Raw genomic sequence first — 25,561 nt, forward strand, 5'->3', positions numbered from 1 at the left:
AGGACCTTCCGAGTATCAGCGTTACTTTACTGACTCTAAAGAATAACTGGATGCAGTTTGTCTTATATTCAGAAATTTTCCCCATAGTGGTTTAAATTTCATTGTATGAAAAACACCAACACAGTATAGTCTTGGGATTTCATTACCAACATTTGCACCATTACTTAAATTAACAAGAGATGGGTCAAAACCAGGTTGCTTTCTGTTTCAGATTCACTGTGTTTGACAGGAAAGGAGCTTGCATAGCCCAGAGCTGTCAGGCATTTGGAGGAAATGCTAAGTGACTTTCAGAATGACAAATCCAAACTTCACAATGTTTACCATTAGTGTCAGATTGCAGACTCTTGCATTAGTTTCCTCTCAACTGAAAACTTAATTTAAGAGCAAAAATGAATCGATAAAAAACAATGTCAGATACCAAATCAATACTGGGAATGTAGGAACAGACTGGAAATTGAGGTTGGCATCGCAGTGCAAGCAAAACATTTGAGAATTGTTTCTCGATATTACTTACCTGCTTAGAGCTGTATTCTGAACTCTGTTCTCATTAGAAAAGTTGGAGATATAATAAGACCTGTAAAGGGAATTTCCTTCAAATGATACTTGTGACATCTTTAGCTTGAACTGTGGGAATTGCCAAGGTCAAAACTGGATCCTGGTGGGTAAGTGAGGATTGAGTTTTATGTAACACAGTCTTATTGGCTTTTTTAAGCCCACAAACAGGGAAATGTCTTCTCCCTCCTCTCCTATTATTTTCCCTTCTTTATACTATCATCAACAGATTTAATAAGTGCAAAATTGTTCTTTCTTTCTGTTTTCCCACTTTCTAGAAATTTTCCAGTCTGTTCTTCCCTTTGCTTTATTATCCACATCAGTCAGTGATGTTAGTGACTTGCACATAGAATATTTTAACGAGCCTTAGACAGTTGCTGAGAATTGTTATCTGTACGTCTCAAAATGCATTGCAAGGTAGGGGAACATTCATAATTGCATTTTACAGTTAGCAAAGGGAACCTGAGAGCTCGGACACAGGCACAGATTTTTTTCTCCCCTGAAGTAATGTTTTGTGCCACTTTGGTCCTTATGTATTGTAAACTTCTTCCATATACCCATGCCGTGAACATAATGTTTTTCAGGCTTAAATAATCCTTTTCCCAGTGAGAGAAATTATGCACATAGTATATGGCTTCATATACGTCAGGTCTTGTTTAAACAAGTGTTCATGTTGGAGGATGATAAAATTAAGGAAGTGCACCTTGAATGTTCAGGCTCCAGTGTATTTCAGTGTCAAAGGGAGGAACACAAATCCCATCTCCTGTTTTCATTTTCTATTTGATAGATTACAGTTTATTTATAATTTACAGACAGCACAATTTCTCTGTAGGAATTCTTCCACTAAGTGTGGAGACAAATGAGTGTTAAACCATTTTACCAGACAGCAACATATCAAGATGTGAGTGGGCAGTGCTTCTGCCTTGCTGTCAGATTGCTTTCCTAAATATGAGCTTATTGCACTCTGATGTTGTGTCACAGAGTACTCTCCTTCCTTAGAGAGAAGGGCTTTTATTTCTTAAGCCTGACTGCTTCTCTCGAGTAGAGAAAAAGTATTTATGGAGGATTTCCCCTGAATATGGGGGCCCTGTGTCTGCCTGTCTTCTCAGTTGGAAAATTTATTTCACAAAGCAGATAACTGAGCTGGGAGAGCAAGCAGATGTGCTTCCTAAAGTTGGAACAGTTTTTTTGTCTTTTCCCATTCTTCACTCTGTCACCTGTCTCCAGTTCACAGTGACAAAAATACTCCTCCTCCCCTGTGAAGAAACTGTCTCATATTGCTCCAAAGCTATATATTTTTCCTTTTCTTTTTTGATATTTGCCTATGTCTCTGAAATACTTCAGAGATATCCAAATAATTACTGTTAGGCAATGGATTTGAAGCTCAGTGAAATAGCTGGGGTTGTTCATAAAGTAAAAATAGTTTTACATGCTCAAACACTTTGCTGAGATATATCACGTGAACTTCACTATAGACAAGGTATTGTAACACTTATGAAGGTTTTCATTATAGGAAAAACATTGTAACACTTAAGATATATATGTATTTAATTTCAAAATGTCATAATAGGGATTTTTAGATAATAGGTCATCCTGGTTCCTTTTCAAGTTCTGTTCTTTCTGTTACCCAGCATCACGTTTTCTCCCCACACTTTAAAACACCTCTCTGAAAGAAAATAATAATGCTATTAACCATATTTAATAACACAGACAAAAATCTGTATGTACAAATGGCAATGGGCACTTGCAACTGCAAATGTACATTTTACTCCTGCAGTAGGAGGCATGAATAATACTGTAGACATTAGAGGTGAGAATCTGAAAGTCTGAACCTAATCAATCTACCTGGAACCAGAGGAAGGCAGAACATATGAAATGGAAATTATTAAGAACCTGAGAGATGTTACAATGAGAAGAAGACAGTGTATTTCAGTAACAAGGTAGGACTATTTTGCTGTAAAACTGACTATCTGTAAATAAAACCATGAGAAAATTTTCAGGAAGAGATTTTAAGATATTCTTAGGGATAATTTTCAAATGTATCAGTAACTAGTTAACTGCATCTTTGGGCAATTTTTAGTGGTTTTCTTAACCTTTTATTTTGCTATCAGACTTACAGGAGAAACTGATGCTCTCTTGCAAGAGAAAGCAAGACAACCACTGATCAGAATTTCTCCAGTCTTGATTTTAATACAAAACTCCAGTGTTACTGTGCCAGCAGTTTTGTATTTAATACAATGCATCAGGTTGCTCCCTCCAGTATTTTCACTTGTATTAAGTTCCTTCTTTTTTTCTCCTCTTAAATAATTTCAAAAAATCCTCAATCTTGCTTATGTAACACCTAAACCTGTAAGACTGGAAGATGTGTATCTTTTTTAGTGCCATGTCTGCCTGTATATACACAAAGACTGATATTTGCCTTGGGCATTTTTCTATTAAGATCATTCTCTGAGTAGTTAATAGTTTTCATTTCTTCCTCTCTGTGCACCATTATTTGTTATGATTTAATCAACCGTGGAAATCAGACCGTGTAATTTTTGTTAATTATTTCAATTTGTACATAAATTTTCCCTCAAAGAGTGACTGCCATTTTTCCCAGGTCCAATGGGAATGTATTAACCCCAAGTACAAAGTGAAGAAGAAGAATTACAAGAACTCAGGCATTGTCATCCTTAACCAGTGCAAGGTAAATACATGTTTTACTCTTTTGCCTTTTCTGTTCTAAGCTCCGAGTGATACATATTTTAATGGTGGTTGGAAACATGGAAACAAAGTGGAAATGCCTGTAGGATAACAATGGAAACCAATCCCCTACGAAAAGTAAAAGCAAGGACTTGAATCTCAAAAGTAAGCTGTCTCTAGTTCTCCTGTTTCATTTCTTTTGTCCTATCCCTGCTGCTGTGCAATGGAGAAGGCACTAAACTCTTACCCCTAAAGACTTGACAGCTTTGTGTGTCTCCCTTTTAGTCCTTCTATCATTTCTACAAAATTACTCTTGTTCCTCCTAAATCAACATCAAAATTTCCATTGAATTCCTACTGAAAAGAAGAGCTTGCTTCTACTTTTGATGTAAATTTTCCTCTCTTTAGAATTTTAATATTTTCTCTGTTTATGCTTTTGTTCTTGTCTCAAACCGTATTAAAGAATTTCTTCCTTTAACTTATTTTTCAGTTGGTCCCTCTCATCCTTCTAATTTATTGGTTTTTTTCAGGCAGCTCTCTGATGTTTTATCAGTACACAGCTAAGTTGAATGTCTTGCTTTCTTGTCCGCAGATCCACAAGATGCATTCTTTCTTAGACTATATCATGGGAGGCTGCCAAATACAGTTTACAGTAAGTGTCTTACTTCTCTAATTTCTTTTAAAGAAACAGAATCCCCTTAGATACCACTTCATTACTGTCATGGAGAAACCATTCTTACATGCCAGTCCTTAGTAAGTTATTAAGGTCTTCTTGCACAATGTATTAAGGGCCAGTCTTCCTTCCCAGAGTTAGTCCTCCATTAAAGCAAATTGTTTTCCCCCAGATGATGCTGTACAGAAAGTCACATGCAGAGAGACAGTCCAGCCAGGGGCCTCTCTCTGTCAGCTTGGAGTAAATGCTGTTGTTTCATATCTCAGCTATGAAATCAGCTTACTTACCAACAGTAAGATGGCTCTTCAGGGGGACACAGGAGTAATTTAGAGCAAATCAGAAGCTGTTGAGTTCAAGAAACAGGATTTGCAGAGCTCTTCAGAAACAGAAATACAATATTTTGCATTTCCACTTAATAATTTTGAGAAACATTTAATGCTGTGTGGAGTTTTTGAAAATTATTTTTTAATTTTGAATATAGCAAATATAATTAATATAATATAATTTATCAGTATTTCCCATAGCATAGGAATACAGATTTTCTGAGTTGCAGTCTGGTTTATATGACTTCTAACTCATATCAGCTACAGGGCTAAAGTCTATTGCATCAAGGTTATAGTCTTCTTCTGGAGATCTTTCATTTTCCAGTAGCATCCTGCCTTGTTTCTGCTCCCACAAATCAAGTATCAGACATCAGATACTCCTGAAATGTTCCATTTCACTTTTTTCCAGACAAGTCTTCATTTTCAAAAAAGATCTGGGGAAAAAAAAAGAAAAAAAAGATGGATTTTTTTATTTTTTCCCAACAGAAAGATCCAGCAACAGCAGCAGATATTGTACTGGATTGTCTTCTTGCTTACGGGTCAGCTTTTTGGGGTGTAAAACATGCACTTTGCCCCTACATGTCACAGACTCATTGGATAACACTCAGAATTGAGGACTCCGGTTTTGAAGGAGATAACTACTGTAGTGGACAAAGGTCTTTTGAGTTGTCTTCTCTCAAGTAAAACATCCTGTGTAATTACCTCCCTGCCTTTCCCAGCTCTTTTTCTTTTATCCCTACATGCCTGCAATGTGAATTTCTCCACCAAATCCAAAACTTGCCAGTCCATGGAAATCCCTTTAATTTGTCTTTCCTGGCATTTCCTCCCTCAAAATACGACTGGAAGAACTCAATCATCAAATGTGTTCAAGGCCATTAGCAGAAAGACTTTTATGTCTACAAGTTATATTTGATAGCCTTTTCTAATCAGAACATGTACTTAGGCACATGCAAAGATATAATATGCATTTCCCACAATTCTAGCTCAACCAGGAGCACTTCAACCATTAGAAAGTGTCTAGGGATTTAAGTTACAGCTGTGCTTTTCAAACGCTTTTTGTTTCCTTCTAAATGTTTTCCAATGGAAGAGCAAGTTCTTACAATTTGCTTGCCTTTTATTTGCCTGTCACAGGTTTCCTATTAGTAGGCTGTGAACCACAAGTTTAAAAGTGATGGGGTAGATGGGATAAAGTGGATAGTATTGCTTCTACTATATTTTACCGTGTTTCATTTAGCTGAAATGAAACAAAATAATTGGTAATGGGAAACTTAGCTAAACTCATCTGCAAGGGTGGGCAGTGAGAGCATAAAGGAAACATTCATTATACTGTGAACCACAGAGATCCCTGTGTTATTTTTGCTCTCAATGGTAAATTCAGCAGCTACAGTATTGTTGGAAACTCACCACTATCCATTTTCAAGTTATACAGACTCAGGGGACGCCACTGTGACGTCTCTCTGCCTATAGATCTCTACATGCATAACCGAGTGGTTCTACCTAAAGATCATCACAAGCTGACTCTCTCCATATTTTCCTTCCTCCTATGTCAGTCCTCATCATGATTGCACCAGTCAAAAATGACTGGTTGTGAGATCTGTTGCTGTTTCTGGAAATGTATGAGAGGCTCTCCCGTGGTCACTGAAGCAAAAGGGTGCAGCCTACAGGGGAGATATTCCATGCTCCCTTGCTTTCTGTACACATCATATAATCTCCTTTTCACATAGCCCTAATCTGATTAATTCAGACCACTGGAATAGAGGAGGCCTGTTTCTTTTTTAACCAGAATGGATCTGGGATTGTTTGAAACTCTCCTGGTACATATATTGTTGTTGTCATTGTCTTAATATTAATGACATTTCTGTTGAGCTCATGCTGTGTGCAGGCAGCACGATACAACTGTGATTTGAAAGGGTACTTACTGAGGGAGGGAAACTGGGATGCTAAGCACACATTTGAGAATAAAAAGCTGTAGTATGATGTACCTGGTAATTTAAGGCAATAATGAAAGCTTTGGTAACATCATGCTGTGTGTTCTCGGGATACTTTGTACATCTATTGTAGTTTGTAGGTAGCAAGAATGTCTCTGAAAAAAGAAAGTAAACTTTTCTTTTTCTTTAAAACCAGTTATTAAGAAGCTTTCATCTATAGAGATCAATAGTGCTGATTCCAGTCCTCTATTTTTATGCCCTGCTTACTGCCAAACCCTGTATCTCTTATCAGACAGTGTTCCCTACTGCAGAAGAAATGTTCAGAAGCTGGCAGTGCAAATGGGACTGTAGTCAGAAGACATTTTCGTCACTTTGGGAAATACAGCAGAAAGGATGTGTACCATGCATAACAGGAACTGTAGTAGAAAGATAGATTGGACAGATGCTCTCTCAGGCAGGTCAAGGTACTGGGTAGGCTGATTTGTTGCTGGCAGATCTAGCAGGAGGTCCCAGCTATGTGGGATGTTTTCAGTGTAATGAAAATCACCCTTTTACAAGACTGAGAAAAAAAAATAAAACAGTTTTGCTCTTATTTAGCTGTGGGAAGATGACTGGTACATTGGAACTGATACATTAAAGATACACTGATAAAAATCAAATGTACGCATTATAAGAGAGATTCCTACTTTGCTGCCCAAAAGATAAGTTCAGTTGTAAGATTACCATAACTTCTGTGATATGTTAACTTATTTTACAAATCCTTATCCTATGTATTTACACAAGACCTTGGTACTCTTGGGTAATGCTAAAAGAGCAGAGCTCTGCGTTGTTATTTTGGCACTGTGGCAAGTTACAGCAGCAGTTGTCTGTCTTATAAGTCCTCTCCTTGGGAGTCAAACAGATTTGGATCAGATTCAAGCACACTGCATCCACGTACAAATATTCATAAACTCTTCATCAGAGGAAATAAGGATTTTTTTTTCTACTTATCAGCAGACATCTACTGCAATGACCATTTCCAAAAGGAAACTTGTTCTAGGATGTGTTTTTTCTTTCCTAAACACCAGCCACAGGCTTTTTTTGAAAGCCACTCCTGATTCTTACACTGTGCTCTTATTTCCATTTCCAAAGCATTTAGCCATGGCTAACAGCAATGAAAGAAGAGTTGTCCAGTTTTGTTTGATGTATCACTCAGGTCTTGTTAATGTGTTGTAGCATTTGTCCAGTTTTGTTTGATGTATCACTCAGGTCTTGTTAATGTGTTGTAGCATTCTGAGATTATCAGTAAAAAACCGTACTTTTAACAATTTTCAGGAATACCCTTTGTTTCTCTATCCCCCAATGACATTTTTGCACCTTTTATAATCAAAATTAAGGTTGGATTAATATTAGAGAAAATACACATATTTTTAAGAAAACATGCATAGCTTGACTAAGATTTTTAACAAATAAGTATCCTAAAACTAAGCTGGTCCATACAAACATCCCTGGATTTGCCTTAGTTTTCACAAACCACTGTTATTTCTTTCTTCCTCAATTATGTCCACGTAGTATTTCTAAGTGACATACACTTACAAGTGAAGGCATGAGAGATTTCCCATTGATTTATTCAAGTTAAATCAAGCTATCATTTTTGGAAAAAAATCCCTATGGCAAACAAACTCAGTGCTTCAGTGAATTTGTGAGTGCTGACTGAATGTGGTGAGGTGCTGGGGGTTCAGAGTTAATCAAGGCGACAAAGGGATTTCCAGGCTACCTAGAGGCCAGTTTCTTCAGAGATAGAGGTGAAAAATCAGAAACCACTGGGGGGAAACCATGTTGGGTTGATCTACTATGATATTTCCCTTTTACTTTTTAGCTACAAAAAACAAGTTTCAGGAGGACTGTGTAATTTTTTTTAAGGGCGCATGAAAATATCGTGTTTCATTTTCATTGTAGAGCTGCATAAAATAGTGCTCCCTGTGCTAAGCAGAGGCTGCAGCTGGGGAAGCTGCACACTTGCAAAGGCGAACTGGGCTTTCAGGGTTCTTTTTGCAGGCTTCAGCAAGACTCTTTCTTACCTTTCAGCTGCACTGTAAAACTGAAAACTGAACTCTGTGCCTTTGTCTATTGAATATTCAGGTGTAATGGGTTTTTTAGAGGAATAGGTTATTGAAAAAAAAATCACAAGGCAGTTTTGTAAATTTACTCCCTCTATGAGACACTTTGGAATTCTTGTTGCTCATTTTAAGAATTCCTATGAAGCGGCATCACAAATTCATCAGGGGCTTTCTGATCCATGACGGTCATATCACAGGAAAATGCATGCCAGAGTACATCTTCAGTGAGAAGTATAAAGAGCATTTTAAAAGGGAGAAATGAATTTTAAGAGGATTCATTAATATTTGCTTTTACATTGGCTGCTTCCCACAATCTTCTCTAAGCTTTTTCAATAACAACAAAAAAAAATCTGTGCAGGATTCAAGCTTTGTTTTTACACTGCAGCTCACATTTAAGCTTGCTATCAACTGTGAAATTGGGAGGGTTAATTATTTAATGCTTAGATGTTTTGAAGACAAAAAATACCAGACAGGCAATATCTACTACTACAGCCACAGTAAGGATTAAAATAGCTAAGAAATGTCCCTAATTATAGTTTTAATTTATAGTTTTAGTAGGACTCTTAACTCTCTAGGGACATTTTTGCCACAAAGCTTTTATGTACTGAACATCACCTGAGCTGGAATAATTTAATTAAGTATGAGAACCTAGAGATGGTTAATTTGATTCATTTGTATTAGAACATATTTTCCCTCACAGAATAGCAATGCAAGTAATTTTTTTCCTAATTATGCCCTTTTAGTTTTATTAGCTCTTATTTTATAAACTGTCGTTTGCTTCTAAATATGTTTATCAGTACTATCCTAATTCAAATTTGATTAAGTTGGCTGTAAAATGACCTTTAAGGCTGCAGACTCTACAGCAAACTGTTTTTGGTGAAGATATGTGGTTGATGTGGATGTGCTCAGAAGAGCTTTGCAAGACACTGACTTTTCTTCTTTTCCAGGTAGCTATAGATTTCACTGCATCAAATGGTGATCCCAGGAACAGCTGCTCCCTGCACTACATCCACCCCTATCAACCCAACGAGTATTTGAAAGCACTGGTAGCTGTTGGGGAGATTTGCCAAGACTATGACAGGTAAATAACCACATTTGATTACAGAGCTGTCTTTAGAAAGTGTTTTCACAGCGTGAAATCAATGACTGCCTGTGGCTGGCTGCAGAAGCTCCATGTTTAGGCACTTAAGAAGAATGACTGCACATCAGAAAGATTAGCCAAGCTTAACCTGCTTTGGAGAGTGACAGTGGGTTTAGATTAGCTTCGTGATAAAGAAAGGCACAGTTCTTGGCGGTTTGACTGATTTGTGTGTTAAGGTTCAGGTTTGTATTCACATGCTAAAATTACATGTTTGAGTGGATTTTTCTGTGTCTGTGTGGTTCGAGTTCGACAACTCGAAGCCTGTTTCACTGATGCTGGCACCATCCTTTCTGATACACTTGATAGCCTGTTTGTATCCCACCCTACAGAACAGTGTTCCTGAGAAGTTGTGTCTGAAACTGAATTTGTAGTTGCCTAAACTGCTTACAGACTATGTCTATTCTTAGAAGTAAACACATGGTCTTTTTCAGTGTTCTCTTGGCCTGCTGAATATTACACTCTCTTCTAAAATAAATATTAGAAAGTAATGATAATGTGTGTACACAACATGCCTTTAAATAAATAAACAAATGCAGGGAATTGGACCAAATATGCTTTGATTACATTATATACTTCTGTTGCTTTCAAATAGGCTGTCTGCTTCTATCAAATCAATTGCCCATTATTAATCTAATTACCAAGTGCATTTCCTTAAATGTTCTTTCTTTGGTGGTGAATCACAGTGTCTTACACAACTATTCTTTCTAATCTTTGCACATGTAATAGATATCCACCCACCACTTTGCTACATGTAAATACCAGATCTCAAGGAAACAATGATATTTGCAGTCAAATTTCAGTTATAGTTTCTGTATAAATTGTGGAGTGACTTCAGACTGTGGTTTGCATGTTCCATGTCACATATACCAATTAGTCTGCTCAAAGGCATTTCCATTTGCATGGTAATGAGATGTCTTCTCAAAGAATAATGGGGAAAATACTACCCTGATACAATTTCTGTGAGAACTTGGTGGTCAAACTTAGGCAATAAGTCTGAGAAAATCAATATTTTATTGTAAGTGAGCTGATAATTTCCCAGTAGCTATCCAGGAATTTATTAGCAATAATTCAGAGATTAATATACTTCAAAAAAGAGAAGGGAATAAAATGGGCTGGTTTATTCACACAGAATTTTTTTATTTTATCACTTAAGGTGTATTTTTTAGTTAATAGTTAGGTGGCACGGTCCTTGCCATACGGAAATATTAACCCCAAATCAGGATTCTTCTCTCAATATATTTCAATCAGTAAAAAAAAAAAAAAAATAATAGCCAGTAATTTTTAAATGAAATCATCAGCAACATTCTGTTCTATTGTGCTGCAGAAAATGTCTATTGATGCTAATCAGCACAGCTAAGGTTGTATGAGCTGTGGACTAGGGCTGAACAATTGTCAGAAGTTCTTTTCCCGGGGAAATGTCACCTTTCTGGCATGTGTTTCACCTGTTAAAGTCCTCAAGTTTTGACACTATAAACATGTTTCCATGGACTGGGTGATGCAATGTGGTCAGTGCTTTCTGATCAAAATTTCAAGTAAGGTCCTTTTCTTTATACTTGCACATTTTGAATTCAGCAAATTGGAAACGAGAACTTCAAATTTTTCAAAAGAAGGAAAGAAATTAAGAGGAGCAGACCTTTACACAAAATGATCTACAGGTTCTTTATTGGACTTTAGAGTGTTGAGTGGTGGACTTAAGATGTATGAGCACGTATGACCTACAAAGCACATCTTTTGTATATGCAATTACAAAAAAATATAAAAAATATCAGTAAAAATCTGAAATGTGGCACAGAAATGTGAGTCCAGTTATGCTTCAAAAAATGGAGCAGAATTTCTGTTTCCAGATTAAAATCAGCCAGAGGTGAAAAGAGAAGGACTTGCTTAACCTAAGGGCTGTGTAGAGCCAGAGTGTCATCAGTTGCATGATGTGGCATGTCTTTAGTTAAAGAGTAAAATATAAGACCACACAGATGGCAGCTCTCTTACCTGAAGTTTTATGGTTTATAACCATCAGTTATCTCAGATAGGTGTAATTGGCTGATTTCGATCCAAACCAAGGAAAATGGAATGGTATTCACTGAGTCTCAGGATTAATATATTTGAATCAAATGAATGAAGAGTCGAATGAAGTAAAATCTGTTGTTTTAAATGCTTTTTGCATTCCAACAGCACAGCTGTAGACTGTTAAGTACTTTAGTACTTTTGCTACTTATATACCAACAGACTGCTTTTTTAAATTTGGGAAAAAAAAAAAAAAGTGGTCTGTGATTATTAATTAAAGTACTTCTTTGATTAGAAACATTCAATTTATTTGTACTTGGGGAGGAATTGGATTGGCAAGTAATACTCAAGACACAATACTCAAAATGCATATTTTTTCTTTATATAATCTAGTTGGTTCTGTCGATCAAGCCAATTCTTCTCATAATTTATGTTTCTGTACATATCAGCACCACATAATGTATCTGTAAGCAAATAATGCTCCAAATTAAGTGCTGCCTCACATCCCTCGATACAGTGGAAAAAACTCTGCTCATCCAAAAGCCCGTTTATCCGTACGGTTCAGAGATTCCTGAAACAGTAAAATGAATAGCACCATTTTGCATAGTTAAGCATGAAGGAATAAGATTCATTCTTTTATCAGCAACGTTCAGAGAATGAGAAAGAGACGTTGATTATATCCTGACTGTGGAAATGCTGCAGTCCTATAGGAATAGGCCAATCTGATAATGGTATGGGAAATGGAAGAGCTATTCACCTGCACAAAATACTTAATACTTTATCTATATGGTGGAATTGTTTCGGACTATAACAACATTTTTCATAAAAAAGATGAAGTGTCTGGGTGATATAATCCGTGGCTAAGCAACAGCAGCAAGGGATCATAATGGAAGGAGAAGCTTGCATTAGTTTTAAGAAATTAGGTTCTAACATGTAGTTAGAAATACTGGAAAGGGGAAAACACATTAAAAACTTATTATTGAAAATATTTGGGAAAATAACCAGACAGCTCCATGGAGAAGAATTTATTTTAAGATAAATGACTCATGAATGTTTAAACATGACCTTACAAAGCAATAAGTGAAAAATATATTTTTCTGTTTAAACATTTTCAGAAGCTTTCTTTTATAATAAAAATTATATCCCTGGTATAATTTTTCCTCCAAATTGTGCAAGTCTACCCCACCATTTTCTAGCATAGAGAAACAGGTGAAAATTATGCAAATGATGGGGCACTGAAGTGTTTAAAATATAAAGGATCATTTCATATTTATTTTTTACCTCCATAATTTCTGTATTGAGTTCTCTGGATCAGAAGTTAAAATAAATGATATATGATGACCAGGAATATCAGATTAGCCAGGATCCTGAAAAATCAGTTGATCAGTACTAAATATGCGTGTATTCACTCTACATATTTTGAGCAATGAGTTAGCAAGTGTACTTAAGGCAGTCTTAAGTACTCTTTGTGCTGGCTTGGAGCTTCTAACCTTCAACAACTATGAACGATGGTTTTGGCCATTTGTTTTGGAGCCTGGTGGAGGTCCCTTCAGGATAATGCTGTTTCCAAAATGTAGATGCCATGCGTCTTTACTGGTTAAATACACAGATATGAGGAAAAGCAAACTTGTTCATCAGTTAAAATAAAAGAACTGTGACCAAAATCGTATAAGAGACATAAAACTCTCCAAGTTACATAATAGTAACTTTTGAATGTGTCCTGTTCTCAGTGGCAGCGCTTCCCCACGTACTTTTCATTTATATCATAAAACTGTCCCCTGCTCAGCATGGAACAACACCGTTTTTAAGCCAGAGAAGCCTGTGACTAAAATGGGGTATCAGGGACCACTTCCTTTCCCCTGTGTCCCAGCATAAGGTCTGACCACATCCTGACTGCAAGTCAGGACCTGACCTACCTCTTTGTAAATACAACTAGTGTGTATTAATAAATAGGTATGCATGTAACATATAGGAATTACATATACTTATGTATAATATTTGTTGTCAACACTGAACCATTCAGTAAAAAAATATTGATTTCTCTTTTGTGCTGTTTTATACCTTCTCTCTGGCAGAACAAAGCCATATGTCACAATAACAACAGTGCACAGTTTATTGAAATGGCTGGTCTTTTGATCTTAATGATTTGTTTTACCAGTGCTGGAATACAAGCAACTAGCCATGAGTGCAACTCATCTTTCATTCTGCAGTGATTACTGTTTCTGTCAAAGGAAAAAGGTCTGGAATGGGACTGTAAATAGCTTGTTTGTAAAGATAAATGCCTTACATTTACACAATGCTAAAGGCTGAAATACTTCCTAAACGATCTTACATTATTACAGGTTTTAACGATGATATTGTGGGTGAAGCCCATGGTAGGACTTGAAAATCTGCTCCTGACTTGGAAATCTGATTTCTGCAGTTAGTAGTTTTCCTTTTGCTTGTGCTTACTAAAAATCTCATCATATGACATTAAATATTTATCTTTGCATTAAAACTTCTGATTCATCACGACACTAGAGCTTATTATCTAATCCCATTGAATTAAGTCTGACTCAAGTAAATACTGAGGAATTATGCAAAATATAGATGGCACTGAGGTGGAATGAAGAGCTTTACTGAATTTGAACTTTATTGTTAATTGTTCACCTCCCACCCAAATGCTCAGTGCCTCCCATTTACCTGGGTGATTTTATAATTTTATTTTACACACAGTTTTATGTTTGTGCATACCTTTAGAGTTCTTCATTGGATTAATAAAAAGCATTCACAAACACGTGAGAATCAGCTTTTGTGTAGTCAAATATATACTCATACCATGAAAAAAGACAAAGGTTAGATATATTTTATCAAAGGCTTTCAAGCATTTACAGCATTAGTTATTTGTGGAACTTCCCATTCTTGATGGGCCATCCCCATTCTGATCTAAGCACTCAGCTCGTGATTCCGTACGTTTGGCCACATAGTTTTGTAAAATCATGTCATAGAATTGGTCTTCATCTTATTTGTATTCAGAATCTATTTCAAAAGTTAGTTCTTAATTATTTTAAATTTCTATGTGGGGTTTTTTTCACTCGTAAAGGTACTGTAGATTTTTCTTAAGTTTCAAGAGCCCTTGAAACACATGGAAGATAAATTCTCTTTCCTGACACTCTTCATTTAGGCAAATGAAACTCCTTAACTTTAAAATCCTCAAGTAGCTCCTTGAAACTGACATTCACACCAAGATCATACGTTAACAAATAAACTGCCTGTGTAAAACACACTTAACTAGCTACCTCCCCAAAGGCCACTAATGAGAAAGAGTACATTATTCCTGCAAAGGACAGAAATTATTTATGTGTAGAGCTCTACAAAATACTTAGAAGTGTAAAATTTAAAACTAGGCCACATTCCACAAAAGATATGAAGAACCTGAAGTCAGTCTGAGTTGCAACATCAGCTTCTGCAAACAGTGGATTGCAGCAGTTGCTGGGTAGATGCAAAGATTGCTCTGTGGGATTTCTTCTTTACATTTTAGGTCTAAGCAAGTACGTTCGCTATGACTGAAAACTGCATGTAAGACCTTTCTTCCCTCATGCAGTAAAATGCATTTGAAAATTTAGAAGGGAAAAAATGAAAGGAGAAGATAAAAGGACAAGGGTTCCCAGTGCAGCACATCCCTTTCAGTGTCAATCCAAGAAGTGATAAAATGTAAGTCCAATAAAAGGTCCAGCTGTCCCAGAAACACATTTCCTGGGGAAAATAGGAGAAATAGGACAAGGTGTGTGAAATGCAGTACATGTTATGGAAGTCACATATAAATCAATGCAAATAGTCCCAATCTATATCTGTCAGTCCATACTTAAATACTGTGGTTTCAATTAAGGCTTTAGTGAAAAGAGATCCCAGAGTTTACAGCCTCATCCCAAGAATTACTTAGCAGGTCTTTTCATCCTGAAGCTATGTCTGGGTTTGTGGATGGAGACTCAGAAAGTTGCCATGGCTGGAAGGATCTGTGTTAAATACCTTGAGACAGTTTTAACTGACACAAGTAGAAAAGCAAAAACTTGCTTTGATTGAGATAGTGGTATAGTAGTAGTTGATTAAAACTGGAGCAAAAAAATGATGCGGAGAATAATTGGCACTATATGTGACATTAAATATTTCATGAAATCCCTACGTAGAGCTACAGATGTTAAAATTTTATCTACTCATGTAGATCAATAAATAAAAATATGCTTAATTAGTAAGATCTCTTTTTATCACTTTAATTAAAGAAACAACCTTTCTGGTGGCTGTTAAGCAAAAAAGCTGATTAGCATATCTAAACAAGTTCAAAAACCTTGAGGCAAAAGACATGAATCCTTTTATTTAATGCTTTAATAGGACCAAATTTGCATAGACATACAACAGAATAAAAATAGAAAAACAGTAACCTATACAGAAAAAATTGTAGCTTGTGTTTATCAATAAGCTCAGATGTGGCTAAACGTATTCTGAAGTGTTTGGTTAACCCAGGACTAGAACTTCACTGGCGAAAAGGAATTGCTAATACTTTCAATCATCAAACTGGATTGAAAACTCCTTGTATTTAATGGCTGAGGACCTAGACTGGCACAATGATACAATATATACAAAAACCTATTCCGTATTTGCCTTTGCAAAACCTGTATTTGCAGACTACTGCCACACAGGGGGTTCTACAATCACCACTTTTTATACCAAGAATCAGTGCAGGAGAATTAGTCTCGTAACCAACTGTGTTGGGGAGATGACTTTGTAACAGTTTCTTTTGCATCATACATATGTACATACACACATGTGTGGGTGTATATGTGTATTTATCTCAGGCCCTTTATCTGGGCAGATACTGTCAATTCTTACAGCCTTTTCCATTGTGAAGTTTTCATCTTTTTTGTCTTCTTTATGGTGCCTCTTCTTCCAGGAACCCAGTTCCTATGCCAGTGCACCAGTCGCAAGCAGCCCCTCCCAAGTTTCTTTTGCTAAGAAGCTGCTTAGCTGCAGTTTCCTCCAAACACTTTTCCGGGTCCTCTGCTGCATTCTGTCAGCTGGTAGATACATCAAAATCTGAACATGGCTTTTCCATGCAATCTTTACTATTTCTCAATTCATCTTGAAATCTCCTCTGACGAAGAGCATTGGTCAGTACTTGACACTTTTCTACAACTACACAGACTGGTACAGTTGGGATTTCTCTGTCAAAATTCCTTTCTGAAGGAAATTACGTGAATTATAAAACCCTGCAAAAATTTCATTCCACCTGCTTCTGTAAAGACTAGACATCTGTAAATAGTAAGTAAATATGCATAAGTGAAGGAACAATTTCTCGTCATTTTCACTGATGCCATTTGATACTGATCTAGCACATCTTTAGTCAATGCAACCATTTCCACAATTTCAGAAGTGTGAGTTTCCTCCTTGCACTATTAGAGATACAATGGTTCTAGTCACCCACTCCATTATATTAACGTATAGCTGTGAAGCAAATTATTCACATTTGGAAACCCATCTGTGGGATAAATGAACACCACATTCTAAATCTTCTCAGGCAAGTTTTCTCCTTTACAGAAGGCCCATACCTTTTCCTGAGTTGACCTTAACAAGATATTTGTGAGTCTGACTGCTCTCAGTTAAAGCCAGGCTATTCTTGTGAATTAGATTCCATTTATTATCGTACTATCCCCTCCAAATTATTGTGAAATTAATGATCTGAGATTCCAAATTATCAGAATAGAGGATAGGAGCCCATTTCCTCCTGCATATCTGGTGCTGCCTAGCTGAATGTTTAGTCATTGGTATACTTCACTTATGGTGCTCCTTTAACTTGTGTTGGTATCGTTCTTCATTTTGGCTTGATGTCATTCTGATTTTGGTAAAGTTTCATCATCCGCTCATTCACTCACATTAAATCACAATATAATCTCTATAATGGTTTTGTCCTGATTATCCTAGAAAGCTCATTTGTAATTTGAGAGCATTTGATGAGAAATTCCTCTCCCCACAGCTCTCTGTGTACATATGCCAATGCAGTTCTGTATTCCCCTCTGTATTCCCCCCCCCATCCCTTATAAATAGCTCTTTTCTGATAGAAAATTTTTGCAGAGGAAGGTCTCTGACCAAGCCTTTTCAATGAAATTTGTAAAAAAGGACAAAATTATACGCCTACATGGCAAAGCTTCTGTTCTTGTGGTTGCTGAGTGCAGTACGCACTGTAAGCCCCACTTGTGTTTCAAGAGGGCAGGGCCCCATCGCTGTTCAGTTTGGGGTTCTTCACGATCTATACCTTACGTGATGGAATTCAGCCTGCTGCCTGCAGTGTTGTCTTCAAGACCTGTCAAGTTTTAAACCTCTGATATTGCAGTTTGTGTGAGAATGACCTTTTCAGTGATGGTGCAGTTTTCCATGTATGATCCCACGGATAAGCAATTCCCTATAGAGTTAGGAGTTTTGGAAGGTGCTGGGACATATGTGCAACCCCTTAAATACAGAAGACTGTCTGAAAACTGCCTGGTTTGAGAACTTAAATATATCACTGTAGCCTCTTGCAGCATCCCCTTCCCTAGTCTATTCCCAGTTATAAAGTCTAATTTCTTTTTCAGGATGCATTTTACTGGGTCATTCTTGTAGGCATAAATCAGGTCATTGCAATTTATTTGTCATCTTGCAGGGAAGGTTGACATTTTGTCTCACCTTCCTGAGTATGTCATTTTATTAGGCTATCCTTCTGGCAAGTGAGAGATCTTGTCATTTCATTTTGCTTAACCTACTCCTCCCTCAAGCTCTGATGACTTTTTTTTTTTCCTGTGGCTATTTACTTTTTCCCAGCCTAATAACTTCTGAGTTCACTTGATATTTTTACCCTGCAGAGCTTCTTTTGCAATTCTTTTATGTTAACAAAGGGAAGTTTAAATCCATCCTACCTGGATTTGGTTTTGTTAGTTATTTCATAAGTTGATGCCTTTTGGTGGTTAGCTTCAGGGAATTTGTATTCCCCTGCTTCATTAACTATTTCCCTGGTAGGTGAGACAGGCATTCCCTCATTTTTTTGAAACCCAGTTACATGACGGTATCTATTTCTCAGTATTCAGCAGATTCCCTCTCCCCTTAGGTGCCTGAAGGCTGTAATTAAAGATAGTGAGTGAATTTTAATGTCAGGATTTTGCACACGATTATGTAGCATCCCTGTGACAGACCAAACAATGTAGCTGTTGCAGTGATTTACCCTTGATTTGCATGCTCCCAGCTCTCTTTTGTGACTAAGATGTACGATAATCAGCTCTTTCTTGCTGCTCCGTTTAAAAATCACTGTGTGTTATAGACTGAATGCCAAGCCATGTTAGGTGCAGTGTGAGTTTGATTAAACATGCAGTAACCTGGCTATAACCACAGATGTGGCTGTATTGAACCAGGCAGAACCACACAATGAATATGTGGTGACAGAAGAGCAATCCTCAATGCCCCAGGGAAGAATACAGATTGGGGGGGGGGGATGAAAATGCTGCTGCTGAACTCTTGTGGTCTTTCTGATTCTGGCTGGGGCGGTCTGAGGGCTGGACCACAGCCTGGCTCTGCCCCTCGACCCATCCTGGAGGAGCACAAGTGGCTGTGCAAGACTGCAAGCGGTAAAGTGGATGGGCTCTGGTCCCTTCCACTGAAATGGTTTTATTTAGCCCTATTTGATCATAATCATAGAATAGCCTGGGTTGGAGGGGACCTTGAAGATCATCTAGTTGCAATCCCCCTGCCATCACACAGATCATGCCTGTTATTTACCTAGCACTGCTTGCAAAGCAGGAACTGAAAATGTTTAAATATTTCAAATGATTTCTGTATTTTCTTTGGAACTGCTCTTAATCCCTGTAAGCTGTTATGATTCAGAATTCGCTGGCATCAAGCCCTTCTCAGATAAGTACTAAATAATACACTCAGGAACATGATTCATTCATATGCTTTAGAAAAGAAACACTTAATTCAGCTTGTATTCTTCCAGTTAAGTCTCTGAACATGAAAGATTACAATTTTAATTGAGTTTAGAGAGGACTCTATTTTGTTTGTGGCATTTGCTGTTTTCTCATTTTTCTTTTCCTTTCCCCTTTCCTCTCTGTTCTCCCTCTCTTCCTCTGCCCCTTCCCCCTTGTTCTGACCTTCCTCACATTCACACTTTTTTTCAATTACATGTGTAATACATACTTCTCTTTTATTTTGTCAATTTGAAATGTCTTTCTAATAGGTGAAAATTATGTTATTTCATCATGGGAAAAGTATGTCAAGCAGAGCAGATCCACAGTTTATTCTTTTAAGACTGGAACTGAAAATGAAAGGCATAATAATTGATTTTGCTGCATCCAGCATCGTGCTTTTAAAATATTTCCCTGCTAATTCTGATCTGACCCAAAACCAAAATTACAAGTGACAGTTTAATATCCAAGGATTCTAGTCAGATATTTTCCTTGCGAGAATTTCAAAGAGCTGTAAATTTAAGATTCTCAGACATTTGCAACTGAAAAAGGGTTCTTAGTGTTTCTTTCTCCCCACTCCAAGCTTTTTCCTTTGCCCCCACTTCACTGCATCATTAGTACCGCCAGTGCTACTGTGTTGTTCTAGCATAAAGTGAGCAGGTTTTCATGCTGATGGTTTCCAAGGTCGGTTAGGTAGCATCCATACAAACTCCTGCATTGACTTCAGGAGGATAAAGGTAAGCACAGCTGTTGCTACATACCAAAGGCCTTTCATGAGCACCAGCTGAAATTAGCCTCAAACACCTTTTGTAAGGAACTAGCTAGAAGTTTATCTTTCAGAATTAATTATTGGCCTATAGAATGGCTTAGATCTTTTTCCCTCCTACATTTACTCCATGCAATTAAGAACTCAGATTCCCAATTTCAATTTTTAAAAAGTACTCATTTTCACAGAACAGAGTCCTGGCAGCCCTTGTTTTCCTCTTCAAATAGAGGTACTGTCACATTGGTGAATATCTCAAGCATCATCTATGCCTGCACCTTCTGAGGAAGTTCCAAAATGTCTCTAATGAGTGAGTGGCTAATTATTTGACCCAGTGGAAGAGTTTGTTCCTCCTCATTACTAGGAACAGCAAATTCTTTTCAGAATAAACCTAATATCCAGGTTTCAATAATACTACATGTCAGAGGGCACTGGTGGTTAATGAGACAAGATTTTGAAATGTTCTTTATTTTGCCTTGTTACCTTTATTATAAACATATTTCTTACCTTTCAGTGACACTATGCTTCCTAGTGAAACAGAAAATGGTATCATTATCTGTATCACTTTTACCAATTTAAAAAACCTTAGTATTTCCTCTATTCATCTTTTTTCCTGTATGTGCAGTACAGCTCACTTGTCTCTGCCCCTATCAGTGTATTGATTTGTCATTGTGCTTCCTGTGTTTCCACTAGATAGCTTGAAGGATGGGTGACTATAACTGAGCAATGTCCCAAAGGGATAATATGGGATATTTTCAGAAATCATTTTCTGCTATGTGCTATGTTATAGTTGAGGTTACTGAGGAATTTTTTTTCTAACTGGTCGTATTTCTGTTCAGAAGACTGCAATCTTGGAGTCCTGACAATTCATTTCTGTGTGCATTAATTCACATTTATCAACGTGAAGACTGAACCAGAACTCTCTCCCTGATTTTTCCTTTAGGGTGTAACATAGATCTGCTCAATCTTAGGTATCTTTCAGGAATATATGTCTGTCTGACTGGAAGAAGTACCAGAAGCCATGTACATCTATGCTTGCATGACTACCCATGGCTCTTATATAACCAGGTGTAAAAGTCAGAGTTTGACGCTTTTGCTTTTTTGGTCTTCATGTCAAGCACTTCATCTTTTTGAAAATTATTCCAGGTTTAAATTTTCAAGGGAACCTTTGTAAAACAAAGAACAATATAAAATGTGAAGTAGATGTAACAGAGTAATTTTGTAAAGATTCTGCCTAGTCACAATCCTCTTTTTCTTTCTGGAATTTGTAACTTTCAGCTTCTATAGAACCAGCTTGTTTTTCCACTTCTGTGTTTCTCTCCTGTTCTGTCCCTTTAGCAATCTGCCTCCAGCAGGCCAGTGCAGGCAGTTTCCTTGCGTGGGCCAAGGACTCTCTGGCTAACTTTGAACAAAACAAGTCAAAGATCCTGAGATGACCTAAGGCCAAGGGCATGGCACTGCCCATGTCCTTGTGTCTCTTTTTTCTTCCTCTCAGCACAAACTGGTGATGCCCAAACTGCATTTGAGAGCAGACTCCAGCACAGCTGGTCCCAGCGCCGTCCCTGGGCAGTCTCTGGGGCTGCTGGTTGCACCAGGGACAGTGCTAGCAGACCGTGTCTATGGCCCTCATGGTACTTCAGCCAGGGTCCCAGGGCTATTTCCTACTGTAGATGAAGCCCAAATGCCTGAGCTAGCCATACAAAGGAAAAAGAAAACTGGTTCTCACTTTTCTGCTTTTGAGTGAGTTTAAATTACAAAGGAAGAAAAGTCATTAGAGCAGACCCCTTTCCTACTGAAGTGCCAGGCTAGGAGTCTCTGATGCATGCAATTCACCCTTGAGGCAGGAGGAAAACTTCATTTTCTGACTGTAGTTTCAGTTCTTGGATGGCCTAACCCTTGACACAGATTCCAGAAGCTGGGCAACTGCTTTGCTTTCTGCTGCACACTGCCGTGATAGCCTTGTTACAGCAGCTCTGTCACATCTCCATACCATAAAGGACTGTTCTAGAAGTCAAAGAGCCCTTGTCTGCCCCTCTGGGTCACTTTTTCCTTGCTGTGTCTCAGCAGTGCAGGACAAGCAGGGTGAGGGCAGCAGGCTCAGCTGCTGGGTTGTTTCTCATATGATAAGGTGAGGGGTGGATGGGAAGATTAAGAGGAGGTTATTTTGTAAAATATCACTAAGCCTTAAAGTGTTACATTACTGAAGAGCGAGACCTTTATGTTAGCTAAACACTTTGTTTTGGGTGATAGAAGGAAAAGTTTTGCATACACTAAAATTTTATTCTTTCTCTGAAAGCTGCAAATTTTGAGGTGTGGTCCAGGAATAACATCGTGATTTTTTTATGCAAGGGGTGTCATGAGTGTCAAAAGGTCTTACCTTCTAACCTTAAAGATCAAGCTCTGGGAGCACATGAAAGTTAATTCCTTGGTCCCAGCAGCTTGAATCAGATTACCAAAGGTATGTACCTAAATCTGGGAAATTTAGGAGCTTCCTAAGGAGAACATGGAGCCATTTTAAGTGAGGCAACAGAAAGTACCAAGCACAGGAGCAGACCTGAGGATACCCCTCCTCTCCAGAGTTCATGTACTTCCCTCTGAAAAGCAGCTATGTGGAACCCCATTTTGATGGTGTGCATGATCAAGCTTTACTGTTTCACAAGGCAATGATTGTGATAACCAGCACTTGTTCAAAAGGGAGACATGGGAGATTCAAACATAAAGGCAAGTGTCCTGACTGTGGAGGTAAGGTATTCTGGGTGCAAAATAACAGTGGGGCTGTGCCACTGTGTCACTGGGAACATGGGAGTCTTGCCACCAGAAGGAGAATCCAGGCTGCTTGGAGATATCATTTATTGCTGTCTCTGAATTGCTGCAGGGAAGATGGAGCCACAGATAGGAGTGCCTGTACATGTGTACACAAGAAACTGCAGTAGAAGTGCAGGCACTATATGGGTTTAGGCATCTCCCCAGTTGTGTAACTGCTGCCAGCATCAGCTTTTTGCTAAAGCATTTGCTTTATTGAACTTAAACAGTTAGGTTCTACCTAAGTAAAATTCTTTTTTAGTCTTTGTTTGCTTTTGCCCTAAGTCAATTAACTGCAGCTCCGCAGCATTTGATTTTCTAATCCAGCCATGCTCAACCATTGATGCAAACCAAGATTTTTTTCTCCCCTTAGATTCTTTTCTAATGGCTTCTTATTTCTTGCCCTCTAAGTGTGTGCCTGAATTCTCTGCATCTATTTATAAGGGCTTCCCCGCTTCCAGGAGTGTTTAATCAGGGAGAATGCTATCAGCAGGTGGTTAGCATCAAATGTCAGCAGCTACTTCTTTTCTGACATCTCTTGGGAAAAAAATGTTTCATTACCATGCAAATGATGTTAGTCTTCCTTTCCAAGATCCATTGTCACACGGTGTAACATATGGTACACAGAACTGTGCTCCCAAGATTTATGCAGCAACTACATTTTTGTAACAAGAACAACAATTCTGAGAGCTAAACCATCAGATAACTGTCATCACTGTTTCCCAATGAGATGGTGAATATTTCTGTATCTCATGGTTACTCTAACTTCAGTGGGGAGACACACACACACTTAGTTCTGCTTTCTTTTGAACCCTTCCATTTTTCTTTAGCTTATATCAGAAATATCATGGTACCTTCAACAGCCTATGCCAGACAGAACAACCAAGCTAATTTAATGCATTCTATTACCTTCTTTGAGTATGTCTGGGATGTGAATTATTCAATTGATACTTGGAGTGGCCTTGTCTTGAACTACACAATAGCCTCTCTTGGGAATTTTCCCAAGAGGTGGTAATGGCAGTTGGAACTCAACTTTTCCAAGGGCCTTCAAACCCAATAAGCAGACTGGGATAAACCTCTGAGGGGCTTGATTCATCAGAGCACTGGAGTACAGTTCACTGACTTCAGTGGGACTTCAGGATGTGTCTGGAGTTAAGCATATGTTTGGGTGAATTGTTAACCTCAAGTGTGTGATCAAGTGCTTTGCTGACTCAGGGACCAGACATCCCTTGCAGCTTGTTGTTTTCCACTTTGCCATCTGGGAAGAGGCAGCTTGACAGGACGTGGGCTGTGTGAGACATTGCATTTCTGAAAGGGTATTAACAACAGCCTGGAAGTTTCCAGGTTCTCTGAATAAGGTATTTTTGTCTCTGCAGATCTAACTGGGGTAGAATAACCTCAATGCGCTATCTGAAAGCAAACTGGCCATGCCACAGCATTTTGCTAGGTTATCAGTCAATCTATGCCTAAGTAAAATAATTTATGTTTTAGTGGAACAGTAAAAGACAGGTGAAAAACTTCACAGAGCCTGCAGGTTTGAGAGCGTGAAATTGCCCCTTTCAGACATTTTTGGACGTCTCTTTTGTCAACTGGACAGCTGTAAGAATCCAACTTTGCAAACACTTTTAATCAGAGTCATCTCTTCACTAGACCCATTCTCTGAGCTGGGGGAGCACATCCATATTAATATGAAATAAATGTTTTTACAGGCTGTTCAGACAACAGACTCTCTTTCTAAAGCCAGGTAATGCAAAAGAGTGGGTAATAAAGACCTGTTACTGCCTTTGTGGGAGAAGTGCAAAAACATCCTGATCCCTTGGGATTCTCAAAATGATTTTAACTTCCAAAAAATACTAAGGGTTCACCTGAAAAATCTCCCAAATCACTCCCCCATCTGTTCAGCACACAGCTCTACTGCTCTAATCCATTACTCTTCCAGTCTGCCATCTCTTGACTTAAAAACTATTTATGTACTGTTGTGGTGCTTTGCATTTCTGATGAAAGCTTGCAGAGGAATAAATGTTTATTTTAACAATATTCATTTCTCTATGGGTACCCTAATTTTTTTATTCTTTTCCAGTGACAAAATGTTCCCAGCCTTCGGATTTGGAGCAAGAATACCCCCAGAATACAAAGTAGGTGCATAAATGTAATTTTCTAGTTTCCTTGGTTTATGAGGCACAAAATAAGGGAGAAATGGCTCAGTGCAGGTCAGGGACAAGGGAAAGCAGTTCCTGCCATTTTCTTTCATCTGGCTTTCTCATCCATTGATATCTCACTGAAACCAGAAGTCAAGGCAAGGCTCAAAATAGTTGTTAAACACCCGAAATATTTCATGGTATTGGCAAAGCTTTGTTAGTGGATGCAAGTCTAGTAAGAGAAGAACTTCTCTTTTTAACAACCCCTGTCAAACGTATTTTGAAGCTTTGCAAGCCCTGGTTTGACAGAACCCATTTTTGGAAGATGTGATTCAGTGAGCAGCCTAGTGTTTATGCTTTGTGAGGAAGAGATTTAACATCCTCCTGAAAATAAATATTTTAGAAGAGTTTTGCTGTGTGGCACATTTCTATGTCGTGGTGGGCATCATTAATGCCAGAAAGAGAAATGCAAGAGCATGCATGCTTGCTGGAGAGAAGT

At 37.9% G+C, this 25,561-nt stretch overlaps 1 protein-coding gene across 1 annotated transcript in view; it reads left to right on the plus strand.

The window, feature by feature from the left end:
* CPNE4 (copine 4) overlaps positions 1-25,561 on the plus strand; it is a 103,364-nt gene that overhangs the window by 55,086 nt on the left and 22,717 nt on the right. The window contains exons 7-10 of the mRNA XM_027897041.1: positions 3,152-3,238; positions 3,826-3,885; positions 9,204-9,337; positions 25,005-25,059. Of these exons, the coding sequence (XP_027752842.1) occupies positions 3,152-3,238; positions 3,826-3,885; positions 9,204-9,337; positions 25,005-25,059 (336 nt within the window). The remainder of the gene's footprint in view (positions 1-3,151; positions 3,239-3,825; positions 3,886-9,203; positions 9,338-25,004; positions 25,060-25,561) is intronic.

The sequence above is a fragment of the Empidonax traillii genome, unplaced genomic scaffold (assembly GCF_003031625.1).
Source record: "Empidonax traillii isolate 1590-97213 ecotype Southwest subspecies unplaced genomic scaffold, ASM303162v1 scaffold19:size3308961, whole genome shotgun sequence".
NCBI classification, from domain to species: Eukaryota; Metazoa; Chordata; class Aves; order Passeriformes; family Tyrannidae; genus Empidonax; species Empidonax traillii.